The sequence below is a fragment of the Podarcis muralis genome, chromosome 11 (assembly GCF_964188315.1).
Source record: "Podarcis muralis chromosome 11, rPodMur119.hap1.1, whole genome shotgun sequence".
Classification (NCBI taxonomy): Eukaryota; Metazoa; Chordata; class Lepidosauria; order Squamata; family Lacertidae; genus Podarcis; species Podarcis muralis.
The window spans coordinates 38,228,974-38,254,435 of record NC_135665.1 but is presented as its reverse complement, the minus strand read 5'-3'; the positions used below and the strand labels follow the sequence as shown (position 1 = coordinate 38,254,435).

At 43.7% G+C, this 25,462-nt stretch overlaps 2 protein-coding genes across 2 annotated transcripts; both read right to left on the bottom strand.

The window, feature by feature from the left end:
- Positions 1 to 766: 766 nt before the first annotated feature.
- S100Z (S100 calcium binding protein Z) lies at positions 767 to 5,137 on the bottom strand. The gene is made up of 2 exons (XM_028749293.2): positions 4,988 to 5,137; positions 767 to 925 (listed from the first exon to the last, which is right to left on the bottom strand). Exons 1-2 carry the CDS (start codon positions 5,126 to 5,128, stop codon positions 767 to 769), a joined length of 300 nt encoding a protein of 99 aa, XP_028605126.1. The 5' UTR covers positions 5,129 to 5,137.
- Positions 5,138 to 13,099: 7,962 nt separating this feature from the next.
- On the bottom strand, positions 13,100 to 22,337 carry F2RL1 (F2R like trypsin receptor 1). Its single transcript, XM_028749056.2, has 2 exons — positions 22,160 to 22,337; positions 13,100 to 15,923 (listed from the first exon to the last, which is right to left on the bottom strand). Exons 1-2 carry the CDS (start codon positions 22,230 to 22,232, stop codon positions 14,824 to 14,826), a joined length of 1,173 nt encoding a protein of 390 aa, XP_028604889.2. The 5' UTR covers positions 22,233 to 22,337; the 3' UTR covers positions 13,100 to 14,823.
- Positions 22,338 to 25,462: the final 3,125 nt, after the last annotated feature.

Below are 25,462 nucleotides of genomic sequence, written 5' to 3'. Positions count from 1 at the left end.
ACCCCTCCCCCAAACACATTTAAAAGGGTAAAAGGATGTTCATCAGCCAAAGGGCTGGTTAAAGAGGAACCTTTTCACCTGGCACCTGAAAGTGTATAATGAAGGCGCCAGCGGAACCTCCTTGGGGAGAGCATTCCACAAATGGGGAGCCACTGCAGAAAAGGCCCATTCCCCTGTTGCCACCCTCCAGACCTCTCGTGGAGGAGGTACACGAAGAAGGGCCTCAGATGATGATCTCAGGGTCTGGGTGGGTTCATACGAAGAGACTTGCTGAAAGTAAATGGCTGGGTTTTGGAACACATCTTGCCTACGGATGAACTGCTCATTGTGCACTGATATCAAAACAGAAGCGGGAGTGTGGACAGGAAACCTTGTATTGCTGGAAGAGAAGGGAAAGCCAAACACAAAACAAAAAGTGAAATATTGGTTCCGTTGCTGTCTCCCATCCTGTCTCCAAAAGGCGACTGCAACCTGTCAATGCAAACAGAGATGTAGCAGGTATTTAGCAATGGCATCATCCTTAGGAAAAGGAAATCATCCACATTAAGGAGCATACATTAAGCTTCATTTGTATTTTCTTCCTTACTTTCTTTTTCATATTGGCAAGTTACATTTGGATGGACATTCTACACAAGGAAGTGAGAGGAAAGCTGAAATGTCTCCATGATAACTTCATTTGCTATCCATAATACCCATGTTCAATGAGCTCAACCATTAGACAAGAAAAGTGCTACAGTGATAATTAAACATGCTTCACCTACCATTTCTATTCTCCCCTTTTCCTCATTTGCTCTTCAAAGAAATCATTGCATGCAACAGTCAAGGCAGCAACCAGAACCACAAATTCGTTAAAATCCACTTCGTTGTCTTTATTGCTGTCAAGATCTTGCATAATCTTATCAACCAACTGGGGATCCTTTTGACACTATAAAGGCAAAAACAGATAGATAGATGATAGATAGATATGTACATTTCAATATTGGTTAGAGAATCTTCTGAGATGTGCGTTAAATTACATTAGAGATTTCTTTTTATTTCCTTGAGGGCATGTGCATACACTGTCCTTAACCCTCAGGGAACTTCTTATATGTACTATGATATTTACCAGTGTCTGCAGCAGGTATTTGTCTCAAGACAGAGGTGCCTCAACTTTGAACAACATAATATTTATTTCCAATAGTGTAGATGGTTTACTTTATTAATAAGCTAAATGTCAATGTTTTCCCACTAGGGCCATCATCCAATTGTATTGTCTTAGTAGATCAAGTATCTGAATTTTAGACAACAAACTGGTTATATCACCATATAAATAAAGCTATAACCCCAAAGAAGAAAGGATCTTGCACACATGTTGCAAGCAAAGAACACAGAGAGGTGTTCTCTCATGTAAGAGGGAGAAGAAGGAATTGATCCTTGAAGATGGTAATCCTATATATGTATACTCAGAACTAAATCCCATAGAGTTCAATGAAGCTTACTCCCAAGGCAAGTGGGTATAGGATTGCAACCCAAGTTTTGTTAGTTCCCCAAACTCAAAATATTGTAGTAATTTCCAGTATCTGTATCCCAATTAATCTAAACCTAGAATTTACCCTAATTACCACCAGCTGTATAGATAACCGCTCTGCGACCCTATGTATCTTGCATTCTAGATTTATATGAACTTCTGTGTACTAGTGAAATTATTTCAAGGGCATTTTCACATGTGAGGCTTTCAGCTTCTTGCATGCTAATGATAATGGTTGTTTGTGTTGAAGACGAATTTGCAACGTGAATTAGCATTGTGGCTCCTACAGTTTTTAAAAATCATCATTACAAACCCGACAGAGGCAAAAGCTGCTTTAATCCTAATGTGTGAAATATGCTCTACAAACCAGGACTAAATTAGGAGCACTGGAAGCTAACATGTGGACTCAACCTAAACCAGATATAATCCACTATTTCTGCTTAATCTTCAAAAGTCTGAAGCACATCTAGTTAGTGCTTGCTGATGACTCTGGGGACTGGGTCACTACAAACAGAGATATTTTATTAAGATGGAATGCAGGACAGAGAGAATCCAATCCGAGAAAATTGATGACAGGTTCCTTTTTTTATTTCTTCCCCTTTTTGCAGAGCTGCCAGTTTTTAAGACTATGCGATTTCTTAGGATTAATAGACTACAGGATGCCACTTATATATCAGATCTTTCTTTTTTTAACACAAGAACTTCAGCGGCGTTATAAATTAGGAACAAAATAGAGGAACACAAATCACATCAGGACTGATAATGTGTCCTGTAGCGAGAGCTCTTCTCAGCCACCTCTCTGCTCAGGATAGATAGGAAGCTATATTTAGAGTCCACAGGAGTTTCCAATCAACCTATGAATAAAACTGCATGTGGCTTCAGGCCCGAAGAAGCACTTAAAAAGCAAGAAAATTTCCAGACATAGACCAAAGTTCATCTGCATACACTTTGATATACATACTCTTTGATCTACATATTCTATCTTTCTGCCCATCTGCCCACCTTACTAGCATGGTCAACAGCTATACCACCAGAAAGGTGGAGGAGAAGATAGCAAGCTATGATTGAGATATCTTTAAACCAGGGGTGAGTAACCACCAGGCCTCTCCATCTAATTATTGGGGCTCTCCCCAGCAGCACAGCTCACCTGTCCTGATCTGCTCTCTCCTTGAGTGCTTTTCCAAGTTGGAATCTCATCCTTTAACTGTGATATGTAGCCTACTTTATAAAGGTAAGCGTCACATCCATTCCTCTGCCTACTTCACACCTCTCCCCACAATGGTATTCAGCTCCCAAAAGGTTGCACAGCCCTGCTGTAAACTTTCGCCTAGGTATTATCACTTATTAAAATACCCTAAATGCCTCTTCTTTCTAATAATTTGCCTAAGGGAATATTATTACTTTGCTCTTGGGAGGCATCAGTACCTTTGAGACATTGGCAGCCATTACACGGCCCTCCAGATGTTTTGGGACTACAACTCCCATCATCCCTAGCTAACAGGACCAGTGGTCAGGGATGATGGGAGTTGTAGTCCCAAAACAGCTGGAGGGCGAGTTTGCCTATGCCTGCATTACACTAATCCCCACCCTCATATCAGACCTATTCGCATGCTTCTCAACCGTTGCATTACTTACTAAGGAATGGGGCAAATAACGTTATGCTTGACATGGCCACAGCTGAATAGGTCTGAAGGGAAGAGGGAAAGGACTGGAAGAGTCAGGGATGAGGTTGCCTTGAGGCAGTTGGGGATAGCACCCTGTGGCTATGATTCAGCTACACAGATGGTGCAGAGAGAGCCTATGAGGCTGACAGAGCGAGTAAGACTGTGTATAGAAAAGCACATTTCCCCCTCAAAACCCCAGACACTAATCTGCCTTCACGGAGATACAGTTCCAATCACTATTCAACTACAGTTCCCAGGATTCTTTGGGGGAGGGTAATGCATGTGAAATGTGCTTTAAATATATGGTGTATAAGCAGTTGAAGAAGGAACCAAGAGAAAGGAAAGTAAGTAAAAAACCCCATCACCCACCAGTTTACCCATACCTATTTGTACATTGCACATGGTATGAGTCACATACAGCTAACGGACCACATTAAAACCATTCCCAAAGAGAACCTATGGCCACCACGGAAGAAAATAGAATCTCTATCTCACAACCCCAACCCAACTTCCTTCTGTCCCAGCTTTAGCCTAGTGAATAAGGTACAGCCACCCCTTGCTGTTTGCAGTATTCTGACACCAGAGGTTTACTGCCTCTGAACAATGTAGTACAATTAATACACTGGCCAAGATGGCTGAACTGGAATGCTTGGATTTAAAGAAGAGTACAGCTATTGTGGGCATAACAGAAATCCTGGTAAAAGAGGAGAAAGCCAGTGGCACGAGGTTATCTTTGGATACAAACTCTATAGGAAGGGCAGGATGAAGCAGAGGAGTTGTTCTGTACGTCAAAGAGAACATTTAAGCTTTCTGCTCTAATTTGTATGTTGCGCTGGATTCTTTCCTATATTGCATTTTTGTGGTTTTATTGTAAGCTGCTATGAGCCGCAGCTGAAGACTGGCCAGTAAAAAAAAGGAAAAGGAAAAGAAAATAAACAAATAAAACAAATCAGATGATTCACTTCTGCAGCACTTTTGTGAGCCTTCCATATTCTTAGACTAGATAGGTAGTTGGTTCTAAATAACACAGCACTTGAAATATTCTTAAACTCTTAAGCAAAAACATAGCAGCTGAGAATTAGCTTTGCTTTTTTCCATGAAGAACACTTGAGTGTGTGCACTTGTGTCATTAATTCAGTACTGAAGCTGTGTTCTGTGGAACACAGTTTTTCTACTTTGAAAAGGAACACCACCTCTTCCCCAGTGAATGAAAAAAATCAGCTCCCCATTCATTTAGATATTACATTTGCTATGAGGATCAACATGACTACTGTGCATCTCCTACCTTTTCAGTCCCGTTACTCGTCTATACCATATAAACTGGGGCGGCCATCATGTACCAAGTTCGTCCACCACTGATCCATGTCAGTGGGGGCAGGGAAGCTCACAACGCACAAGCTGAGTTCTACCATATTGGTTGCAATGCCTAGACAAGATATTCAGCTGACCTATGGCATGAGATTTCCCCACAGCCAGCCCACAACTTTTATAAGCTAACTGGGATTTGAACCCAAGACTTTCACATCCATATCGAAACGTAACATTATAGCTGACTATTTGGATAAAGCTTTCTAATAATAACATAATCAAGGGTCCTAAGTACTTGGTCACCAGAGCACATTTCCTTGGATGTGGCAAAATATAGCAACTATTTTTGCACACAGTACAGCTGCTGTTGCAGAAAAGACTTAATTGCATGTCTGGGTGAACAAATGGCATATGAAATACTTGTCAAGGATCCTCCAGTAGCTCTCCCCCCTCCCCATGTCCAGCAAGCAGTCAGTGAAAAAATGATTTAACCATGACTCTGTCTTACCGAAAGGAAGTCAGTAAGTTCGCTGGTGAGGAGCTCCTTGAGTTCTCCTTTATTGAGTTTATATTTGTCCCCTTCTTTTCCTGAGTAATGGTGAAAGACCTTGATTAAGGTGTCCATCGCACCTTCCAGCAGTGTTGGCATACTACAAAGGGAGATAAAGGGAAGACTTATAGCAACCTTGCATGAACCTTCTAAAACGTAAGCATTTCTGTATATGCACAGAGATAAACACAGTTGCCCAGAAAGTCAATACAGGATTCAGAGCTTCTGTGATACTAAATATTTGTCATCTGACCAGCTGCAGAAACTTGTTTATGATGCTAATTTAGGAGAGCACTTTTACAAATGAATCCAGGAAGAAATGTATTGAGCTCATTGGGTGTGCAGTCATCTCTAAGTGGCCACACGTTTTCCTGAAAGGGAAAAGAAGCAAAATACATCTAACAAGGCAAAATTTAAGCATTTCTTCCTACCTGTTCTGAAGTGGTCCCAAATAAAGTATTGTCTCCAGCAGGTACAGACTGTAGTCAACTCTATTCTGAGGGTTCCACCCTAGCTTACCAAATTCCCCTGGGGTTTCTAGAGGGAAATCACCAATGATAAAATGTCTCCCCCTTCCTGGGTTTCACTTTATTTGTGGCTGCCTGTTATGCGTCAACAGGTGTAGGTATCTTTCCCCAGGTGGCTTTCTTGAGGCTGGCTGGCTTCCCTGAGCATTCAATAAGGAGCTAGGAGTATAAAAGCGGCAACTTCATTAAAACACCGAGGATGGAAATCCAATTAGTTGCTAGGAAGCCAACCACTGGGAATACCACAAATACAGAACAAGAAGATGCAGCGCTTTGCCTTATGATTTATTTCATTTATATCCCATCCTTCCCCTAAGGAGCTAAGGGAAGTATACATTTCCTACCCCCTAGTCCCCCATTTCATCCTTGCAATGACCCTGTGAGAGAATGAAGGCTGAGAAATAGGGATTGGTCCAAGATCATTCAGTGAGCTTTATGACTGAGGGGGGGGGGGGGGTTTGAACCTGTCTCCTCCCAGTGCTACTCCAACATACTAATCATTACACTAACCTTCCCCTGGTACCCTTGGGGTGTTTTGGACTACAGTTCCCATCAGTCCCAGTGAGCCAGCACAGCCAATCCAAACTGAGGACAAAGGGAGTTGTAGACCAAAACATTTGGAGGGCACCAGGTGAAGGAAGGCTGCCTCTGATTTCATAAGGTATTGATCTAAGTTCAATCCAGTGTGAGACTGGATTGTCATGCTTAAGAAGTTAAAACCGAACCTTCAGCATATACGGTAATTTCCAAACTCAAAAGAGTACTGGAGATGCAAAGACATTCAAAGCACAGGTGGTGCCACTAAAAGATAGCCCTCTTCATGAAAGAATGGCAGGAAAATTCACTTAGAAAACACTGTAGCAAAAGCAATCACTCCACTGAATATGCTGTTTGCAACTTACTGCTTCACTAGAAGTAGGAGCGGAAGGGTCCATCAATTTTGATTTCCCAATTTCTCATTTTTTCCTATCTAAAATTTGGTTCTTCACATTTCTACAGCAATTAATCCCCCCCCCCCAATCCTCACAAAATAATTTTGGCATTTGAGTACAAATTTCTAACAAACACATTTTTTAAAGTAATTTTTCTTAACATAATGCCTTTTTATATGTCATCTTCAAGAATTTATTCATATTTATGCACACTTTTACCTAATATGTGCATTTTTGTAAACTTTATTTAGTTGGAGAACTGCATCACAAAATTTCAAAAGATGGCTGTGTGTCAGTTCTCATATTGCTTTGAAAAATGCAAATTCTATAGATTCAACTTTTACATGCGATCTGAATCAAATTTCTTCTCAATCCCTACTAAGAAGTAAATACAGCAAATTGTATTTCCACTAATTGGCACTTAGGGCTATGATTCAGAAAACATGAAGTCGTCCTCCCTAAGGAGGTGATGAGGTTGCTCTGGAAGGTGTAAGATCTTTCCTACCTGTGCTACGTTTTTGGGCGTGTCTAGGGTTGCTTCACATGAAGTGAGATGTTTGCATTGAGGGGATGGGTGGAGGTGGAAAAAAGAGCATGGGTCCCAAGGAAATACGTAATGGGGAATGTCACTCCTCAGCAATGGCCCTGTTACCCAAGGGTATTTGTTGTTGGGGTTCTGCCCCCTGCCACAGATTTTTGGCTCTGAGCATTTCCCCAGTAAGCCTGGTTTCATTTCTTGGGAGTCGGTGGAACTAGCAGGTTTATGTTAGGGACAGCCAGACCACAGAGCCACTCAATAACTTAGAGACATCTTGAGATGCCTTGTGAACGGTGCAATCCGACTAGGAAGCAGGAGGACTTTACCTGAATCACAGAAGTTCATCCCTTAATTCAGGGAACAAACAGAGCCAATGCACACTTCTATTACAGGGTTCAGAGATAATCGTTGGTGGAATTTTTTTTTGCATTATAAGTCAAAATTTTATTTGGAGTGTGGCTCCCCCTTGTGTGCTGAAATGGAGTTGTATGCTGATTACTTTAGATTTAACTGGCACAGTTAAGTGTTTTCTGTGCTATCTTCCTAGAGAAGCAAACACATAGAAGTGGAATCTGCCTACCTAAAAAACCCTTAAACAGCTGGCTAAGTCCTCTAAGCTGTGAGGATAGCAAAATCAACAAAAAATATCATGGGAAATAATAGTTAAGCCTTGTGCACCTCTGATCCCTGCAACTTATTTGGGACAGCTAGAAGAATAACCTTGATCACCAGCTGCCTCTAGAAATAAAACACTCCCAAAGAACCTCATGTGTGTGGTACTCAGTGGGGCCACATGCACACACCTCCCAACTCAATATCCAGTTTGGAGGCATGGGTAAGAGCTACCTTGGTTACCTGTGGCCATCACTTGCAGCAGATGTGTACCTAGGTGTTTGCCAGGTTGGTCCTTGCAAGAGCACAGGGGGTGCAAAAATTGTGCCTCTCCACTCTGGCTTGGAGTGGCTAGAAGCCTGCCCTTCGCTCCCCAGGCCGTTCCTCCACTGCTCTAGGTGACTGGGTGAACTGCACAGGCCCCTCTGAGTGCCTCAGCAGAACTCCTTGCCAAGGGTACAAGGGACCCTAGGTACTTATACCTCTGCCTGGCAGATCCTCACAGGTGGGATGGATAGATGGCCCCAGGTGTATGATTTTGAGCGGGTGCAAGCCATGTGCAGGGATCCCCATCCTGCCTGCCATTGGGGATTTCTGGGCCCCGGAGCCCAGCCTGGCCTTGCTGCTGCACACCTGGCCCCCTCGCTGAATGTCTGCCCAGCCAACATTGGGGGGATGCATCCGCCAAGGGCTGCATCTGTCGGCCGACCGACCAGGCTCCCCACTTCGTGGGCAGGCAGGCAGGTGGCAAAGTGCGGCCCCGTGAACCATCCGTGCTCTGTGCCTGTGGCAGGGAGGGTTGGGCTGGAACCAGTGGCGTAGCGTGGGTTGTCAGCACCCGGGGCAAGGCAAGTAATTTGTGCCCCCTAACCCGTGGATTTGCGCCCCCTAACACGTGGATTTGCCCTAACCCCAGATGTTGCGCCCGGTGTGGCTGGCCCCCCCTGCACCCCCCACGCTACACCACTGGCTGGAACAGGGCGTTTGGTTCAGCCTTCAAGCTCATCCTCTGGTCTTGCCTGCGTGTGCATGAGCTGGGTGCCAGCAAAGGGCACAACGCAACTGTGAACAAGTCACATCTCACATCTCAACAAAGACAAGTTCATAGCTCAGGTGTAGTGAGAATCATCATATATTGAGAACTAAGAAGCAATATTTAAATCTAAGAAAGATATTTGCCTAAATCTTTAAATTAGCTAAGGATCGGAAGACCTTTTATAAAGGACCTTTAATATGAGCTATAACCAGAAGAGGGAGCTCTTATGACATATAGAATACACTATATCTATTCTAATGTATGAGGGCTTACCTGCACAATCTCAAAATTCGGCTAGTAATTTGTTCCTGTATTTTGGAGATGTGAACCACATATTATTTCTTCTGTCTAGGCGATACATGTGTTTCCCTGGAGTTAAAACCTGCGTTTGGCATAGCTGATAGTAGCCTGATTTTTTTCCCCTTTCTAAAACAACTACATTTCATTGTCCCTTGTGATGCACATTTGGCATATCATGGTTTTGGGATTATGAAGTACTCACACCTCCCTGATTCATTTCCTTTTTGTTCTTGCTGCTGCTCATTTTAGTCCTCCTGAGTCCTCTCCCCAGGTCTGGCCCACGCATGAAGGAAGGTGAAGCAAATGCCTTGGGCGTTTCTAGATATAAATAATAATTATTTTTATTATTTGTACCCCACCCATCTTACTGCATTGCCCCAGCCACTCTGGGCATCTTACAACATATATAAAAACATAATAAAGCATTAAAGGTAAAGGGACCCCTGACCATTAGGTCCAGTCGTGGCTGACTCTGGGGTTGCGGCGCTCATCTCGCTTTATTGGCCGAGGGAGCTGGCGTACAGCTTCTGGGTCATGTGGCCAGCATGACTAAGCTGCTTCTGGCGAACCAGAGCAGTGCACGGAAACGCCGTTTACCTTCCCGCCGGAGCGGTACCTATTTATCTACTTGCACTTTGACGTGCTTTCGAACTGCTAGGTTGGCAGGAGCAGGGACCGAGCAACGGGAGCTCACCCTGTCGCGGGGATTCGAACCTCCGACCTTCTGATCGGCAAGTCCTAGGCTCTGTGGTTTGACCCACAGTGCCACCTATGTCCCTTAATAAAGCATTACACATCTTTATTTCCCCCTTGTTCCTGATGTAGATTTTCACTCAGCCCTTCTTCCCTAGCAGTTTTTTTGTTTTGTTTTGTTTTTTGGCCATTTTGTTGTTCACCTCAGGTGCCAAAATGCCTTGGGCCAGCCCTGTCTGCCCCATATCTTTCAGTTATTTTCTTCAGTATATTGTACTTAAATTATTTTTTTTAAAGAAGGAATAATATTTTTATCTTGTCTACCTGAGCTCCACCATAACCAGCAACCTTTCCAGTGATGTTGAGCTGGACAAGCATATTGGCAAGGCAGGAATGCCAATGGCTGGCCTCTCCACAAGGGTATGGGAGAATGTGATGCTAATGTCCAACACCAAGATTAAGGTCTACCAGGCTTGTGTGTTGAGCATGCTGCTTTATGGAAGTGAGTCTTGGGCAACTGACATCCACCGGGTAAGGTAAAGGTAAAGGTACCCCTGCCCGTACGGGCCAGTCGTGTCCGACTCTAGGGTTGTGCGCTCATCTCACTTAAGAGGCCGGGAGCCAGCGCTGCCAGGAGACACTTCTGGGTCACGTGGCAAACGTGACAAAGCTGCTCTGGCGAGCCAGCACCAGCGCAGCACACGGAAACGCCGTTTACCTTCCCGCTATAAAGCAGTACCTATTTATCTACTTGCACTTAGGGGTGCTTTCGAACTGCTAGGTGGGCAGGAGCTGGGACCGAACGACGGGAGCTCACCCTGCCGCGGGGATTCGAACCACCGACCATACGATTGGCAAGTCCTAGGCACTGAGGTTTTACCCACAGCGCCACCCGCGTCCCTATGACATCCACCGGGAGTGACACCTTAATGCCTTCTGTATGTGCTGCATCAGGAAAATTTTGGTCATCAGGTTGTATTTTTCTGATGGTTGCTAGTCATCCTGGGCAGGTCCAAGAAATGTATTATCACCATCATAATTATCATAATCAAGATTATTATTCACACAAAGCATGGTCCTGTAGCATGGGTATATTAACCCTAAGGGCATGAAACCTGGAACAAGAAACAGTCATAATCTTGTTCTGCAACATTCTTGGCTTGATTAGGTATGAATACAGTACCTGATTGCTTTGTGTATTTCAGATTCCTCCCTTTGCTTCCTCTGGGAAGGCAACTCCCCGAGCGCTTTGTTATTCCTTACATAACACGATTAGGACACACAAGAGCACCTCCTTGATCCAAAATCATGAGATGGAATGAAAATGATATACAGTATCAGGTATTACCTGAACTCCTAGGATCATGAACTTTGCAGTGGCTCACTTCCATGTGCCAGAGTCCAATTTATTTCTACATACAGTAGACCAGAGCACTCATTCAGGCTGGCATACTACCAGAAACTCCAATTAGCCCTTTCATTCATATATATATATATATATATATATATATATATATGCAGGTTTTGGTGTCCTTGGGTATCTTCCCGTGTAAAAGTTGGGGTGTCTAGGCGACGTTTCGACGAGGTCTCACTCGTCATCTTCAGGCTGGTGCTTTCGGCTTCTTGTTACTGTTCCAGTAACAAGAAGCCGAAAGCACCAGCCTGAAGATGACGAGTGAGACCTCGTCGAAACGTCGCCTAGACACCCCAACTTTTACACGGGAAGATACCCAAGGACACCAAAACCTGCATTCCTGTACCCGTGAAAATCTACGAAAGCAAATATATATATATATATATATATATATATATATATATATATGTAGTTTGTTAAAGGTGATGAGAGTTGTCAGGCAACCCTTATTCCCCTCCCACAGCTGTAGTTGCCAGAGTGGTTTATCACTCCCTACCTCTTCACAGGGATCTCAGGGAACTGTAGCTCTGTGAAAGGAACTGGAATCTCCCAAGAACTCTCAGAACTGTTAACAAACTACAGCTCCCAGAATTATTTTCTTTTTCGTGGAGGGGCGGGTCATGACTGTTCAAAGTGGCATCAATAGTGCTTTAAATGCATGATTTAAATGTGGCCTACACAGGGAGATTGTGGGCTCTCCTTCATTGGAGTCATTTCAGGAGAGGTTGGACCATTATCTATAAGGGAAGCTGCAGTTGCATCTGGCATTGCAGCTCCTGCACTGAGCAAAGGCTTCAACTGGTGTACCCCCAAAGTCACTTCCGACTTTATATTTCAGCCCACTAAATTGGCATGTCCATAGGTCAGCGGTTGAGCATACATTATAACACAGAACTCAGGTTCATTAAAAAAAAAAAATCATGGAGGACAAGTCATGGTAGCTATATGCTCTGAGGGACAACTGCTGTTAGCAGCAACCAGAATACAAGAGGGCTATTGTCTTCATGCCCCACTTGCGGGCTTTCTGGAGATGTGTAGGTGGGCTGCTAAAGGTAAAGGTAAAGGGATCCTTGACCATTAGGTCCAGTCATGACTGACTCTGGGGTTGCGGCGCTCATCTCGCTTTATTGGCTGAGGGAGCCGGCGTACAGCTTCCGGGTCATGTGGCCAGCATGACTAAACCGCTTCTGGTGAACCAGAGCAGTGCATGGAAACGCCATTTACCTTCCCGCCGGAGCGGTACCTATTTATCTACTTGCACTTTGACGTGCTTTCGAACTGCTAGGTTGGCAGGAGCAGGGACCAAACAACGGGAGCTCACCCCATTGCGGGGATTCGAACCACCGACCTTCTGATCGGCAAGTCCTAGGCTCTGTGGTTTAACCCACAGCGCCACTAGGGGAAAGAAAATGCTGGGCCAGATGGTCCTTTATTTCGATGATGCACTAGAGCTATTAATTTTTCCATTCAGGGTGTGATGACACACAGCATTTTATGCAACTCTTTCTTATAGTGTTTTCTGAACTGCTTAGGTACATTTTGACCCTGCACTGAATTGGAAGCACGACTCATCCTTGTACCCCAGCTATTAAGAAAGTTAGAACAACTGGAGGAACCCACTCCTTCCAGTATTTCTTCATGAATCATTGTCATTCAGAGCATGATTCTCTTCTAGTACAGCCCAGTAGTAGCTGGTTGTGCCAAAATGAAGCCAGCAGTCACCTGTGAGGGTGGGTCTTTCTACAGTGACCTTATGATGATTCAGTTACTTCTGAGTCAGAAACATGGCAACACTGACCAGTCCCCCCAGCAGCTGACTCAGAGGAGGCAAAACAAGAACACTAGCTGGTGAAACAGGAAGCTTCCTAAGTAAAATGGTCTACGAGAAGAAAACCTTTCGTTTCTCATGGCATGCTTTGGGAGTGAAAGGAAAAGTTAGGGATTGTAATTATTAGCAGAACCAAGCAAAACACAGCACCAACCAAATTCTTGTTCCATGGCTCAGAAACACAGTGGCCCACTTTGCATAACACTTTATTTATGTTTATTATTCTTATTTTTAAAAAAATTGTACACAGCCCTTCATCCGTAGATCTCAGGGAGGTTCACAACATAAAATTATAAGATAAAAAACACAAAATACATAGTAAGAACAAAAACAAATCAATAACCCCCCTCCCACAAACCCATTTAAAAGGGTTTTGATGTTAATCAGCCAAAGGCCTGGTTGAAGGAATGTTTTCGCCTGGCACTAAAGGTGTGTAATGAAGCTCCCAGTCAAACCTCCCTGGGGAGAGCATTCCACAAATGGGAAGCCACTGCAGAAAAGGCCCCGTTTTGTGTTGTCACCTTTTGGACCTCTCATGGAGGAGACACATGAAGAAGGGCCTCATTGAACTAAACTATGGCTTAGCAGGACTGTGCAAAGTTCATGCAAAGCTCACACTCGCTTTGTTCCTGACAAATTCTTGTAGCTCAGGTTTGGCTTAGTGTGTGTCATGCATACTAGTCACTGCAGTCCTCCTTAACCATGATCTGTACCTGAGAAAAAACCTTGGCTACAGATCATGGTTAGAAAAAAAGAACTTAAGCACAATTCCTGGTTTTTATAACAGGCAGGGCTTAGCTGCTGCATTATGCAGAGCTAAAAGGACCAGGGAGGAACAAAGTGGTTGCAATCACCATTGCAGAAGGCAGACAATTTGGCTTAGCATGATGTGCAAATGTGGCCAATAAGTCCTTTTTTAAAAATGCAAATTTATTTTTCAAACTGGATCCCATAGCCCCTCATATAATTCACATTTAAGAACTTGCTGAACGAAAAGGTCATTGGTCAGTTTGTGACCTGTGAGCAGAGCATACAAATATCACAAGGCACCCTACCTTGGCTCAGTTCATGGGCAGAGCAAGTTGCAGGGGTGCCGCTTGGGAAGAGTCCAGAGAGGTCTAGATTAGAAGACCACATTTGGGCTCCATGGTATGAGGTTTCCCACCCCTGCTTTAATGCTTTTTGAGACAATATTAATACCTTAAACGTAATAGACAAAAATCGGAGTTTATTAAAAGTACCACTTTATAAAAAGTTTAAAATATTGGAAACAAAATTACTGCAAAGTACATTTTAGAAAAAAGCACATAATTGCATGCTACACTGAGACCACATTATTGGTCTCATTGCATATTCACAGCATATTTAAAATATAAAGAGTTGTCTATAAATTATATATATATATATATAAACCTTAGATATATATCTATATCTATATATATCTCAGTGCAAACAATACTCACTTGGACATCAGTAATACAATAGGGCCTTGAGAGAGATTGGCAACAGATAGGTTTGGCAAACATATAACTGAATCATCTGTCTACAAACTGCTACATGTGTGTTGTAAGACTTATCTCATGAAGGACTGTGACCCTCAAAACGCAAACCTTTTAATTATTACTGAAGATCAGTGATTACATAAGACCATAACAATAAACCTGGGAACTAGCAGTCAGTGGCTATCAGCATTTACACTGAAGGTTCCCTTTAAAACCAACAAACTTGTCTACAGAAGCAGAAACCTGTTGATTTATTTAGCGCACGTATCAGGCCAGCTGCTTTTGGTTTTTCCATCCCAAAGGAAAGATGGAAGGATAGAGCAGTTTGGAAGTTCTTATGAAGTTATGTAAGGCAAACACTGTTCAGTTTTTCATTGCCAACAGGAGACCAAACTTCCATCCAAATATAAATTTAGTAGGTTGACTTCGTAGTCTGTGAACCAGAGGAATAAGAGGGGGACTTCCTTGGGTATCTGTTTGATGAGAGAGAGACTTGCATCCTCCTTGTAGTGCGCATGCTTCGACAGAGGAGTGCGTTTTTAAGGTTGTCCCTAAAGTCCTTTGAAATGAAGTAATAGACAAATGGATCGATGCAGCTGTTTAGGGAAGAAAGGCACAATGCTACAATGTACAAGGCATATACATTACTGGTGTTGTGGGTTGTGATCTGGGCGTAGTGTAACACGAGCAGAACATTACTGGGCAAAAAACAGATCAAGTACATGGAAAGCACAGTAATGATGAACTTGATGGCTCTTTTCCGTTTCTTGCCAATGTTCTCATCTGTAATGGAAGCGTTCAGAGTCTTTATCATGAGGACGTAGGAAACAGTGGTGAGAACAGCGGGGAATAAGAAAACTCCAATTGCTAGAGAAAGGAAGTAGTTGTACATGTCTTTAGCCAACACTGCATGAGGCAGGACATCATGACAAGTGGTGATGTTGAGGTTAGAAACATAAACAGTTTGGTCAACGAGATACAATGGAATGGTGCCAAGGAGGATGAGTACCCATATTGCAGCTGAAATCCCCAAAGAAATTTCCGACTTCTTTCTTGAGTGCAATATGGGGTTCACAATCACCCAATACCTTTGTACGCTGAGGCATGTCATAAAAAGGATAGAGCAGTACATGTTTCCATAGAAGAACCCAACAAGTACTTTGCACAAGCCTTCGCCATAGATCCAGTTATTGCCATTAATATGGTATGCAATCTTCAGAGGGAACCAGATAACGAAGAGGAGATCTGCCATTGCCAGGTTAGCCATATAGACCACTGCTGGGTGCCGCTTTTTCGTTCTCAAGAAGAAGACCCACAGAGCCATAGCATTGCTTGGCAAGCCAATGATGAACACTAGAATGTAGACCGTGGGAAGGAAGACTGTAGTCAATTTGCCAGTGAGGATTTTGGCTGCAAAAGCATCCACAGTGTATGCATCTTTAGAGGTGTCGCTTGTATTGACCTTATGACCAATAAAGCTTCTTCCTTTTGTCCGGTTGGTTGGATTTCTCTCTAAAAAGGAGAAAGGCAAGAGTGTTAGCTGCTCATTGGTGAAAAACCAAACATGATAATCATGAAGCCTACATAGGGAACACTTCTAAATACTTAATTGGATACTATAATTCAGTTTGGTTTAGGGGAGTTCTACCATTGAACTGACAGGGCTCTCTGGCAAGCTTGACTTCATCAAGACGACCCACAAATTTAGAATCTTTTGAAGAAGAGAGTGTGAAGGCCATGCTTAATCTTTCCTATGCCTGTCCATTGTTCCTGGGAAAACCCTCAGTGGCTGTTCTTACCTTATTTATTCATCATGCTTAATCCTTCCTTATGCCTGACCATTGTTCCTGCTAAAGCCTATGGAGGTCATTTTACTTTATTATCTACCATGTTTTTATCCCACCCTTCCTTCAAGGAGGTGGACTGCTTCCCCCTCTTCATTTTATTCTCACAAACATCCTGTGATGCAAATAAGATTGTTACTGAGGAAAGGTCTCAACCTTGAGCTTCATGGCTGAGTTGGGATTTGAACCCAGGTCTCTCCAGTACTAGCCTGGGACTCTAACCACTATACTTGCTTGGTTCTCAGCCATTTTTGCCACCAGTTAGGCTTATTATTTTGTGTCTTAAGGGTTTGAGCAATCCAGTGAGTATTTGTATTGCATATGCATTATAAGTGTATTTCACAAAGAATAAATGGTATTGGGGGAAGGAGGTGGAAGTTGGGAGTGTGGTGACTTCAAGCAGACGCTGTCTGGAAGAGCTGGTGAGGACAGACAAGCTATGGATTATTAACCTATACACTGCTATGAGAGAGTTTTGAAAACAAAAAGGACTGAACCCTCTCTTGGGCTCAAGGGAGAGAAACACATTGTCTTCATTCATTCATTCTCATCTATATCTATCTATCTCCCAAATACTTAAGAGTACCTTTCTTCTGGGACGCGGGTGGCGCTGTGGGTTAAACCACAGAGCCTAGGGATTGCCAATCAGAAGTTCGGCGGTTCGAATCCCCACGACAGGGTGAGCTCCCGTTGCTCGGTCCCTGCTCCTGCCAGCCTAGCAGTTTGAAAGCACGAAGTGCAACTAGATAAATAGGTACCGCTCTGGCGGGAAGGTAAACAACGTTTCTGTGTGCTGCTCTGGTTTGCTAGAAGCGGCTTAGTCATGCTGGCCACATGACCTGGAAGCTGTACGCCGGCTCCCTCGGCCAATAAAGCGAGATGAGCACTGCAACCCCAGAGCCGTCTGCAACAGGACCTAATGGTCAGGAGTCCCTTTACCTTTCTTCTACACCAGTGATATAAAGTAAGCACAGGACTGGAAACAATATGTTTCATTCATAGCACATAGTTCTGCCTAACTAATGCAATAGTAGGTGGAGCATTAAGCCAAAGTGCTCTTCAACGCCTGCTCCCAACTACCTAACATGGTCAGCACACTTGGCTGCAAGAGGGTTTGGCCCTGACTAATAGCAAAGTTGTTACACAGCTGCAACTCATGCCATTATGTAGTTAGATATTAACACTGGATGCTAACTGGAGCCACTGACTAAAAGGCTCACTCATTCATTAGTGCTATGAGCAGGAGAAAACTGGAATAGATTGTGCTTTGTATAGCACACACTCAAAAGTACCTGAAAAACCAGTATTGAAACTTTTATGTTTTCACTTTGTTAGCAAGTGTTTTTAGTGTACACAGATAATGAGCAGGAGGTATGGGAAAGAAGAGATAGCAAGAAACATGCCTCCTACTCCTACCTCCAGTGTTCTCTTAGCCCCTGGAACTATTACCTATGTCCTACCACAGAAAGGTCACAATTGAAGTCTACACTAATTTCATTTTTAAACTTACTCTGCAGATCCAACCCAATATATTTTGCTGCCCGGCTTAAAGGAAAAGATCATACCCCATTGGTCTATGTACAGGAACCAACCAATTTGATGGTTGGATCTTAATCAAATAGCCATTATAGGACAGCAACCTCATTTGTGCCCTGGAGGTGGTGGCTAGCCTAGGGGGTGCAGGAGAGGCCATGCAGCCCAGAGCTCCATCACCCAACATCTTGTCATCGTTCCACACCTTACAGCATCTGCAGACTATGGCAGCCAACTCTGCCTAACCAATGGTAGGGCCAGCCATATGGAATTTTACAAAATGCTTTCTCTCCTCTCCTCTCTTTCTTTTTTACAACATATTGTGAAATCCTCAGGAGCAAGGTTGGCGTCTGCAGCTAGGTCTTGCAAGACATCTACACCCATTGATTTCTCACAGAGTCAAATATAGTCCTTTAGTCCTAGGAATGTTGCTCCACCATTCCTCCTACAGTAGGAAGGTGTAAATTACAATCGCCAGTGTCAGATTTGAAAAGGGCGCCAAGGCACATTGCAGGAGCTGCAGTGGATGGTTTAGATACAGTGACATTATGTGTGAACAGGCAGTGTGCAAGTGGTAGCTACCCTTTCAGTACACATCAGTGTGAGAAGGCAAAACACACTCCCAAGGAACAAGGCAGACCTGGTTAGGAAAACCACCCACTCTCTTGGTATGTTCCTGAGTCAGACCACTAGTCCATCTAGCTCAATACTGTCTTACTGGCAGCAGCTCTCCAGTGTTTCCTAGCCCTACGTGGAAATGTTGAGGATTGAACCTGGGACCTTCTGTATGGTTATCACTCCAGGAAATACAGCTTATCTCCAACCACAACAAAGTATATGTACGTGTCTCCAACATACTTCTGCTTTCCCCCCACTTTCCAACTTCAGAATGCAGGTTCTTTGAATGACAGGAACTGCCTTTTTGGTTTTACGCCAGAAAGCTTCATGTGCATCAATGGCGTGGTATAAATGAGTAATTGTGTGTGTAGCTAGTTTGCCAGACTTTTTAGTCCACTTCATTGGCTTCTGCTGAAAGAGATGTTAGGGGTGGGTGCCATACTCCTGCAAATATATTACAAAATCTTTTGTAGATATTGAAACCTTTTAAAAAACGAGAGTGATTTTTCTAGAAAATTACTCAAGCAGATATAACAGAGCAACAAAACCAGAATCTAAATGCACAGATGCCATAGAAAAGAAGTATTGGATTGTTCTTAATTAACTGTGCTCCCCAGGTAGAAGTTGCAAGAACCATAAAAAAAGCAAACAGTCTGTGAGCACCTAGAAAGGAATGCTGTGATCACCAATAGTCAGCATGGATTTCTGAAAAATAAGTCATGTCAGACTAACCTGATCTCGTTTTTTGACAGAATTACAAGCCTGGTAGATGAAGGGAACGCAGTGGATGTAGTCTACCTTGATTTCAGCAAGGCATTTGACAAGGTGCCCCATGATATTCTTGTAAAGAAGCTGGTAAAATGCGGTCTTGACTATGCTACCACTCAGTGGATTTGTAACTGGCTGACTGACCGAACCCAAAGGGTGCTCATCAATGGTTCCTCTTCATCCTGGAGAAGAGTGACTAGTGGGGTGCCACAGGGTTCTGTCTTGGGCCCGGTCTTATTCAACATCTTTATCAACGACTTGGATGATGGACTCAAGGGCATCCTGATCAAATTTGCAGATGACACCAAACTGGGAGGGGTGGCTAACACCCCAGAGGACAGGATCACACTTCAAAACGACCTTGACAGATTAGAGAACTGGGCCAAAACAAACAAGATGAATTTTAACAGGGAGAAATGTAAAGTGTTGCACTTGGGCAAAAAAAATGAGAGGCACAAATACAAGATGGGGGACACCTGGCTTGAGAGCAGTACATGTGAAAAGGATCTAGGAGTCTTGGTTGACCACAAACTTGACATGAGCCAACAGTGTGACGCGGCAGCTAAAAAAGCCAATGCAATTCTGGGCCTCATCAATAGGAGTATAGCATCTAGATCAAGGGAAGTAATAGTGCCACTGTATTCTGCTCTGGTCAGACCTCACCTGGAGTACTGTGTCCAGTTCTGGGCACCACAGTTCAAGAAGGACACTGACAAACTGGAACGTGTCCAGAGGAGGGCAACCAAAATGGTCAAAGGCCTGGAAACGATGCCTTATGAGGAACGGCTAAGGGAGCTGGGCATGTTTAGCCTGGAGAAGAGGAGGTTAAGGGGTGATATGATAGCCATGTTCAAATATATAAAAGGATGTCACATAGAGGAGGGAGAAAGGCTGTTTTCTGCTGCTCCAGAGAAGCGGACACGGAGCAATGGATCCAAACTACAAGAAAGAAGATTCCACCTAAACATTAGGAATAACTTCCTGACAGTAAGAGCTGTTCGACAGTGGAATTTGCTGCCAAGGAGTGTGGTGGAGTCTCCTTCTTTGGAGGTCTTTAAGCAGAGGCTTGACAACCATATGTCAGGAGTGCTCTGATGGTGTTTCCTGCTTGGCAGGGGGTTGGACTCGATGGCCCTTGTGGTCTCTTCCAACTCTATGATTCTATGATTCTATGATTCTATAAAAGACATTTAGATTCAAACAGAAGCTTAACAGATGCAGAAACAACCATTAACACCATCACAAAATTAAAAGCTGCAGAGAAGCCATTGCAAAGCAGAAAAGTTACATTATCTCTTTTTAAATAAATAAATAAATAAATAAATAAATACATACATACATACTCCTTGACATTGAGCAGTTTAGACACAAAGTGAATATGTTTATCCAATCTTAGTATTTTGGAAACTTAGACTGCCCAGTTAATTCTTACAAAAAGTAGTAAGCAAAAGAGGATGTCCATTTAGTGATCAAAGAAGAGCCTTCAATGAACTGGTATAAGACCATTTTACAATTGTACAAGTTGCATTTATGCAAAATGAAGTCCTGAGAATGTTTGCACTGCAAGGCATACCCAGGAGGCATGAAAAGAGCACCAAGTTACTAACACTTTCCTAACCTTTTAGATTATGCATTCTATTCATTTACTACAAGCTAATACCAAAGCCTAATAAAATTATATTGAATCTCACAGCTTAAAGCATTGGTAGGCAAACTAAGGCCCAGGGGCCGGATCCAGCCCAATCGCCTTCTAAATCCGTCCCGTGGATAGTCCGGAAATCAGCATTTTTTTTACATGAGTAGAATGTGTCCTTTTATTTGAAATGCATCTCTGGGTTATTTGTGGGGCATTGGAATTTGTTGTTCTTTTTTCAAAATATAGTCTGGCCCCCCACAAGGTCTGAGGGATAGTGGACCGGCCCCCTGCTGAAAAAGTTTGCTGACCCCTGGCCTAAAGTGTTATCCATTGCTCCCCAAAATCCCACATTAATGCATGATAGAACTGTTTTGCTACAGTCTGGAAGATTATACTTTGATTTTTTTCAGGAGATCAGATCCTTAGAACTAATGTCTGAGAGCTTAATTAAAGATTCAATGATCTTTAAGTTTTCTTTTTCAGACTAGGTTTTTTAATGTGGTAAAAAAATCAGTCTGTGTCAAGCTATTTTACATACATATTTTAAATATAAACCATGGATCAAAGGAAAGCACTGTCAAGATATCAGGTTTATGTAAGAACCTTCTGTCTTAGAGACAATTTTTTATTGTTGTTATTTACAAGATTTACTGGATGCCTTACTGAAGAGATCAAAGTGAAGTATAACACCCAGTACCCATTCACAAGAACACAGATAATTCTTGTAGACTTCAAAGTAAATCAGATATTAACACAATGTTCTAAGTCGTTCCCACAGCCCCGCACCAAAAAAAGAAATGTTTTAGGCATTGAAATTAGTCACTTGGTAGCTTTGAAGTGAAAGCCAAAAGGTGCAAGGAGGAAGTGTAAGTCAGTGGTGTTCGCACTTTCTAAAGGCAAATAAATCAGTGTGGAGAAGACTCCATAAAGTTGAGCAGTCTGAAAGCCACTGCTGAAGATCTTTACTCCAGGTAAACACGACTTATGGCGACCCAGAAGTTAAAAAAGAGGGGTGGGGAAGCATGCAGTATTGCTTGGGACAGCTTATACGATTTGCAGCCGTGCACTCAAAGCAGGACATTAAGTTAAGCCTTGTTTACCTTACACGGAGAAATAAAAATGGAAAGGGGAGGGGGATGGTTAACATCCCCAAAGGTGCAAGTCTCTCTGCACATTTGTTTGGGAGTCCCACTGCACTTACTTCCACTTTGCGTAAACAAGGATCCGATCCTGCTGCTCGGACTAAGAAGAGGCAAACCAAGTCTACCTGAGCCAGAGGCCAACGAGAAAGGTTGGAGGGCAGGCAGAGAAAAGGACCCCGCCGCCTTCTTCCCCTCTGCGTGCCTTACCTGTGGCAGAAGCGAGCATCAGAGCTCCAAGCAGCACCACGAACCCCAGCCAAGCTCGGCTGAGGCGCCCCATTTCCGCGGCACGCGCCTCGCTGCAAAGGCGCCACCACCAACTTCCTCCTCGAGCGTCGACGGCGACTGGGCAGTTTCACTGATACCTAAAAAGGGAGAGGTGGAGGGCCCGGGAGGGGGCGGCGCCTCAGCAGCACCTCCGTGACGTCACCGCTCCAGTCCTGCCCTCCCCCTCCCCCCGCGCCTGGCTGTAGGTAGGCGCTCTTGGCTGCCCTCGGGAGAGGGGCGAGGTGAGCTCAGGGCTCTGGAACGTGGCGCGGAGGCGGAGGCGCTTTGCGCGCCGCCTTCGAGCTCGCGGAGCGCCTACGAGCAGAGCCAGACATGTTCCCAGGTAGTGCCGGATTTACGTATAAGCTAAACAAGCTGTAGCTTAGGCCCCCCCAAAAAAATTAAAGGGGAAAAAACCACTGGATGTACATTTCCAAAATATAAGATTAAAACACTATTAATATACTTAATCGTATTTCACTATTAATATACTTCTTAATTGTATTTCAGTTCAACCATTACTTTGATAACATACATATTTTGTTATGTGCAAATGGCTATAGATACCTGTTAGGTATCAAGACCCTGATGTTGGGAAAGATGGAAGGCACAAGGAGAAGGGGACGGCAGAGGACGAGATGGTTGGACAGTGTTCTCGAAGCTACCAACATGAGTTTGACCAAACTGCGGGAGGCAGTGGAAGACAGGAGTGCCTGGCGTGTTCTGGTCCATGGGGTCACGAAGAGTCGGACACGACTAAACAACAACAACAATAACAACAACAACCTGTTAGGTCCATAAATTACCATGTAAAGGTAAAGGTAATTATACCATAAGGTCCAGTCGCGGACAACTCTGGGGTTGCGCACTCATCTCACTCTATAGGTCAAGGGAGCTGGCGTTTGTCCAAAGACAGCTTCCGGGTCATGTGGCCAGCATGACTAAGCCGCTTCTGGCAAACCAGAGCAGCGCACGGAAACACCGTTTACCTTCCCTCCAGAGTGGTACCTATTTATCTACTTGTACTTTGACGTGCTTTCGAACTGCTAGGTTGGCAGGAGCAGGGACCGAGCAACGGGAGCTCACCCTGTCGCAGGGTTTCGAACCGCCAACCTTCCGATCAGCAAGCCCTAGGCTCTGTGGTTTAGACCACAGCTCCACCCACATCCCTCAAATTACCATATATTGAACACAAAAAATAGTGACAAAGGACAGCAGGACAGCTGGACATATAAAGGGCCCCATTACCTTCAGCAGCTTAAGGCCTCATCAAATCTAAATCTGGCCCTGTTCCCAGGAATCGCAGGCACCAAAAGGCTTTATGTGACACACATTTAAAGCACGCCCCCCCAGGAATCCTGGAAATTGTAGTTGACCCTCACCTGGACAAGGCCCAGCACCCTTAACAAACTACAGTTCCCAGGATGCTTGGGGTGTTGTTAATGGGCTTTAAATGTAGGCAGCCTAAGGCTATGCTTCTAATCCCACTTAGCTGCCAGCAAGTCCTACGGAATTCTGTAAAGGATACTTCAGTAAAAGTAATGGATTCAGTAAACTAGTCCATCACAATCCATGTCTACACATGGGAGCCAACTCCTAGGGGCTGAGGTCCCTTCGGGTTCCCCAAAGTTGATGGGCCTTGCCAATGCCATTCAAATGGTGTGCGTGCACCATGTCTTGTGATCCATTATGCGAGGGCTTACCTGCCTCCTTTGTTTTATTGAAGTTGGCATCCCTGACTCAGAAGGAAGTCCCACTGAGGTTAGGGGGGCATACCCCCAGGTAAATGGGGTTAGGATTGCATCCTTAGCCAGTTAGTGAACAAAGAACCGTCTCGGGAGATCATGATTTCAAGGATACAGCTCTAGCCTTCCTTTTCAAAACCTCCACCCACCCAACATCTGCAAGACTAGGTTTCCCATCCCTGTTTTTAAATATGGCAAGCAGTCTTATATAGCTGCTAGTCTGTACTAAGTGCACCTGATTAACTGCATGTCACCGACTGATGTGGTTCAAGCATGTTGCCACTGAACTATTAAAGAATTTGTAGAACCGGTTTAGAGCATCCACAGGATAGTGGAACAACTATAAATGCCACTGAATAAGTAAGTCATTAGGCACAATTGCTTTGAAACAAACAAACAAACAAACAAACAAACACAAACAAACAAACAAACAAACAAACAACTAGACAGGATGTGGAAATCTTTATCTGGTCTCAGTGTGAGACAAGTCAGAAGGTCTTCCTAAAAACAGAACCACTGTGCTATTAGCATCGGATTTAGGGCAGTATGGGTGGTCCCCCCCCCCCCAGAGTGCCGAGCCCAGGGGGCAAATAACAACAACAACAACAATAATACATATATTTATATAGGTACCTACACAAAGCTGGGGGCGGGGAGCATAAATTTTTGTCCTCACTCAGGATGCCATATGACCAAAGTCTGCCCCTGGTGCTATTTACTATTATTATGATTTCTTTTAATGGATTTCAAACACACGTTTTTGGGGTGGGGTAAAGATCCCTACCGATGTGGATTAAAATAAATCAAAATACAAAATTAACTACAATTCCAGGGAGGGGAGGGGACGTGCTTTAAATGTATGGTGTGTAAAGTAACTCTCACCTACTCAAATGCCGCTTGGCATTTTAAATCCTGGAAGTTTTAACTACAATTCTCAGTATTGATGGAGCGTTAGAAGTTCCTTTATCTGAGTAGAGACTCGTTCCTTTTATGCCATATGACTGCTAGTGTCAACACTGTGCATTAAACTGGTGTTCACATTATTGCATGCAATTTCTAACCTTCCTTTCAATCCATAAGGTGCTCTATGCATAATAATAAATATAAATATAATAACACACTGCAACAAAATTGGGATTACTTCTACTCGCTTCCAGCATTTGGCATAGTTCTTGGGTAGCACAGGCTCCCTTCATCTCAAGACTGCAAATAATCAAGGACAGAAAGGAAGCATCAGCAGCTGCCTGGGCTTCAGGTGAACTGCTAAAAGCAATAGCGGATACATCTGCTGCTGCCTGGCTTGCTTGTATTTCTTTTTCTAAGGATTTCAGGTAATTTTCTTGTAAGCAGAAAAATGTCACCAAACTTCTCAGTGCAGAGGAGAAATCCCCCAGCAGTTTCTTGGGGGGGGGTAGTGCTCATCATTAGCACATTTATTTTTATGTTTCCCCCTGAGGTTTTGTTGTTGCCATCACTATAAGTGATGGCAACAACAATT

Excerpts from the sequence above, each read along its gene's own strand:
- S100Z (XM_028749293.2), bottom strand. The coding sequence starts at position 5,128 with ATGCCAACACTGCTGGAAGGTGCGATGGACACCTTAATCAAGGTCTTT. Across the intron at positions 926-4,987 it reads AACTTACTGACTTCCTTTCG|TGTCAAAAGGATCCCCAGTT; the intron begins GTAAGACAGAGT and ends TTGCCTTTATAG.
- F2RL1 (XM_028749056.2), bottom strand. The coding sequence starts at position 22,232 with ATGGGGCGCCTCAGCCGAGCTTGGCTGGGGTTCGTGGTGCTGCTTGGA. Across the intron at positions 15,924-22,159 it reads GATGCTCGCTTCTGCCACAG|AGAGAAATCCAACCAACCGG; the intron begins GTAAGGCACGCA and ends TCTCCTTTTTAG.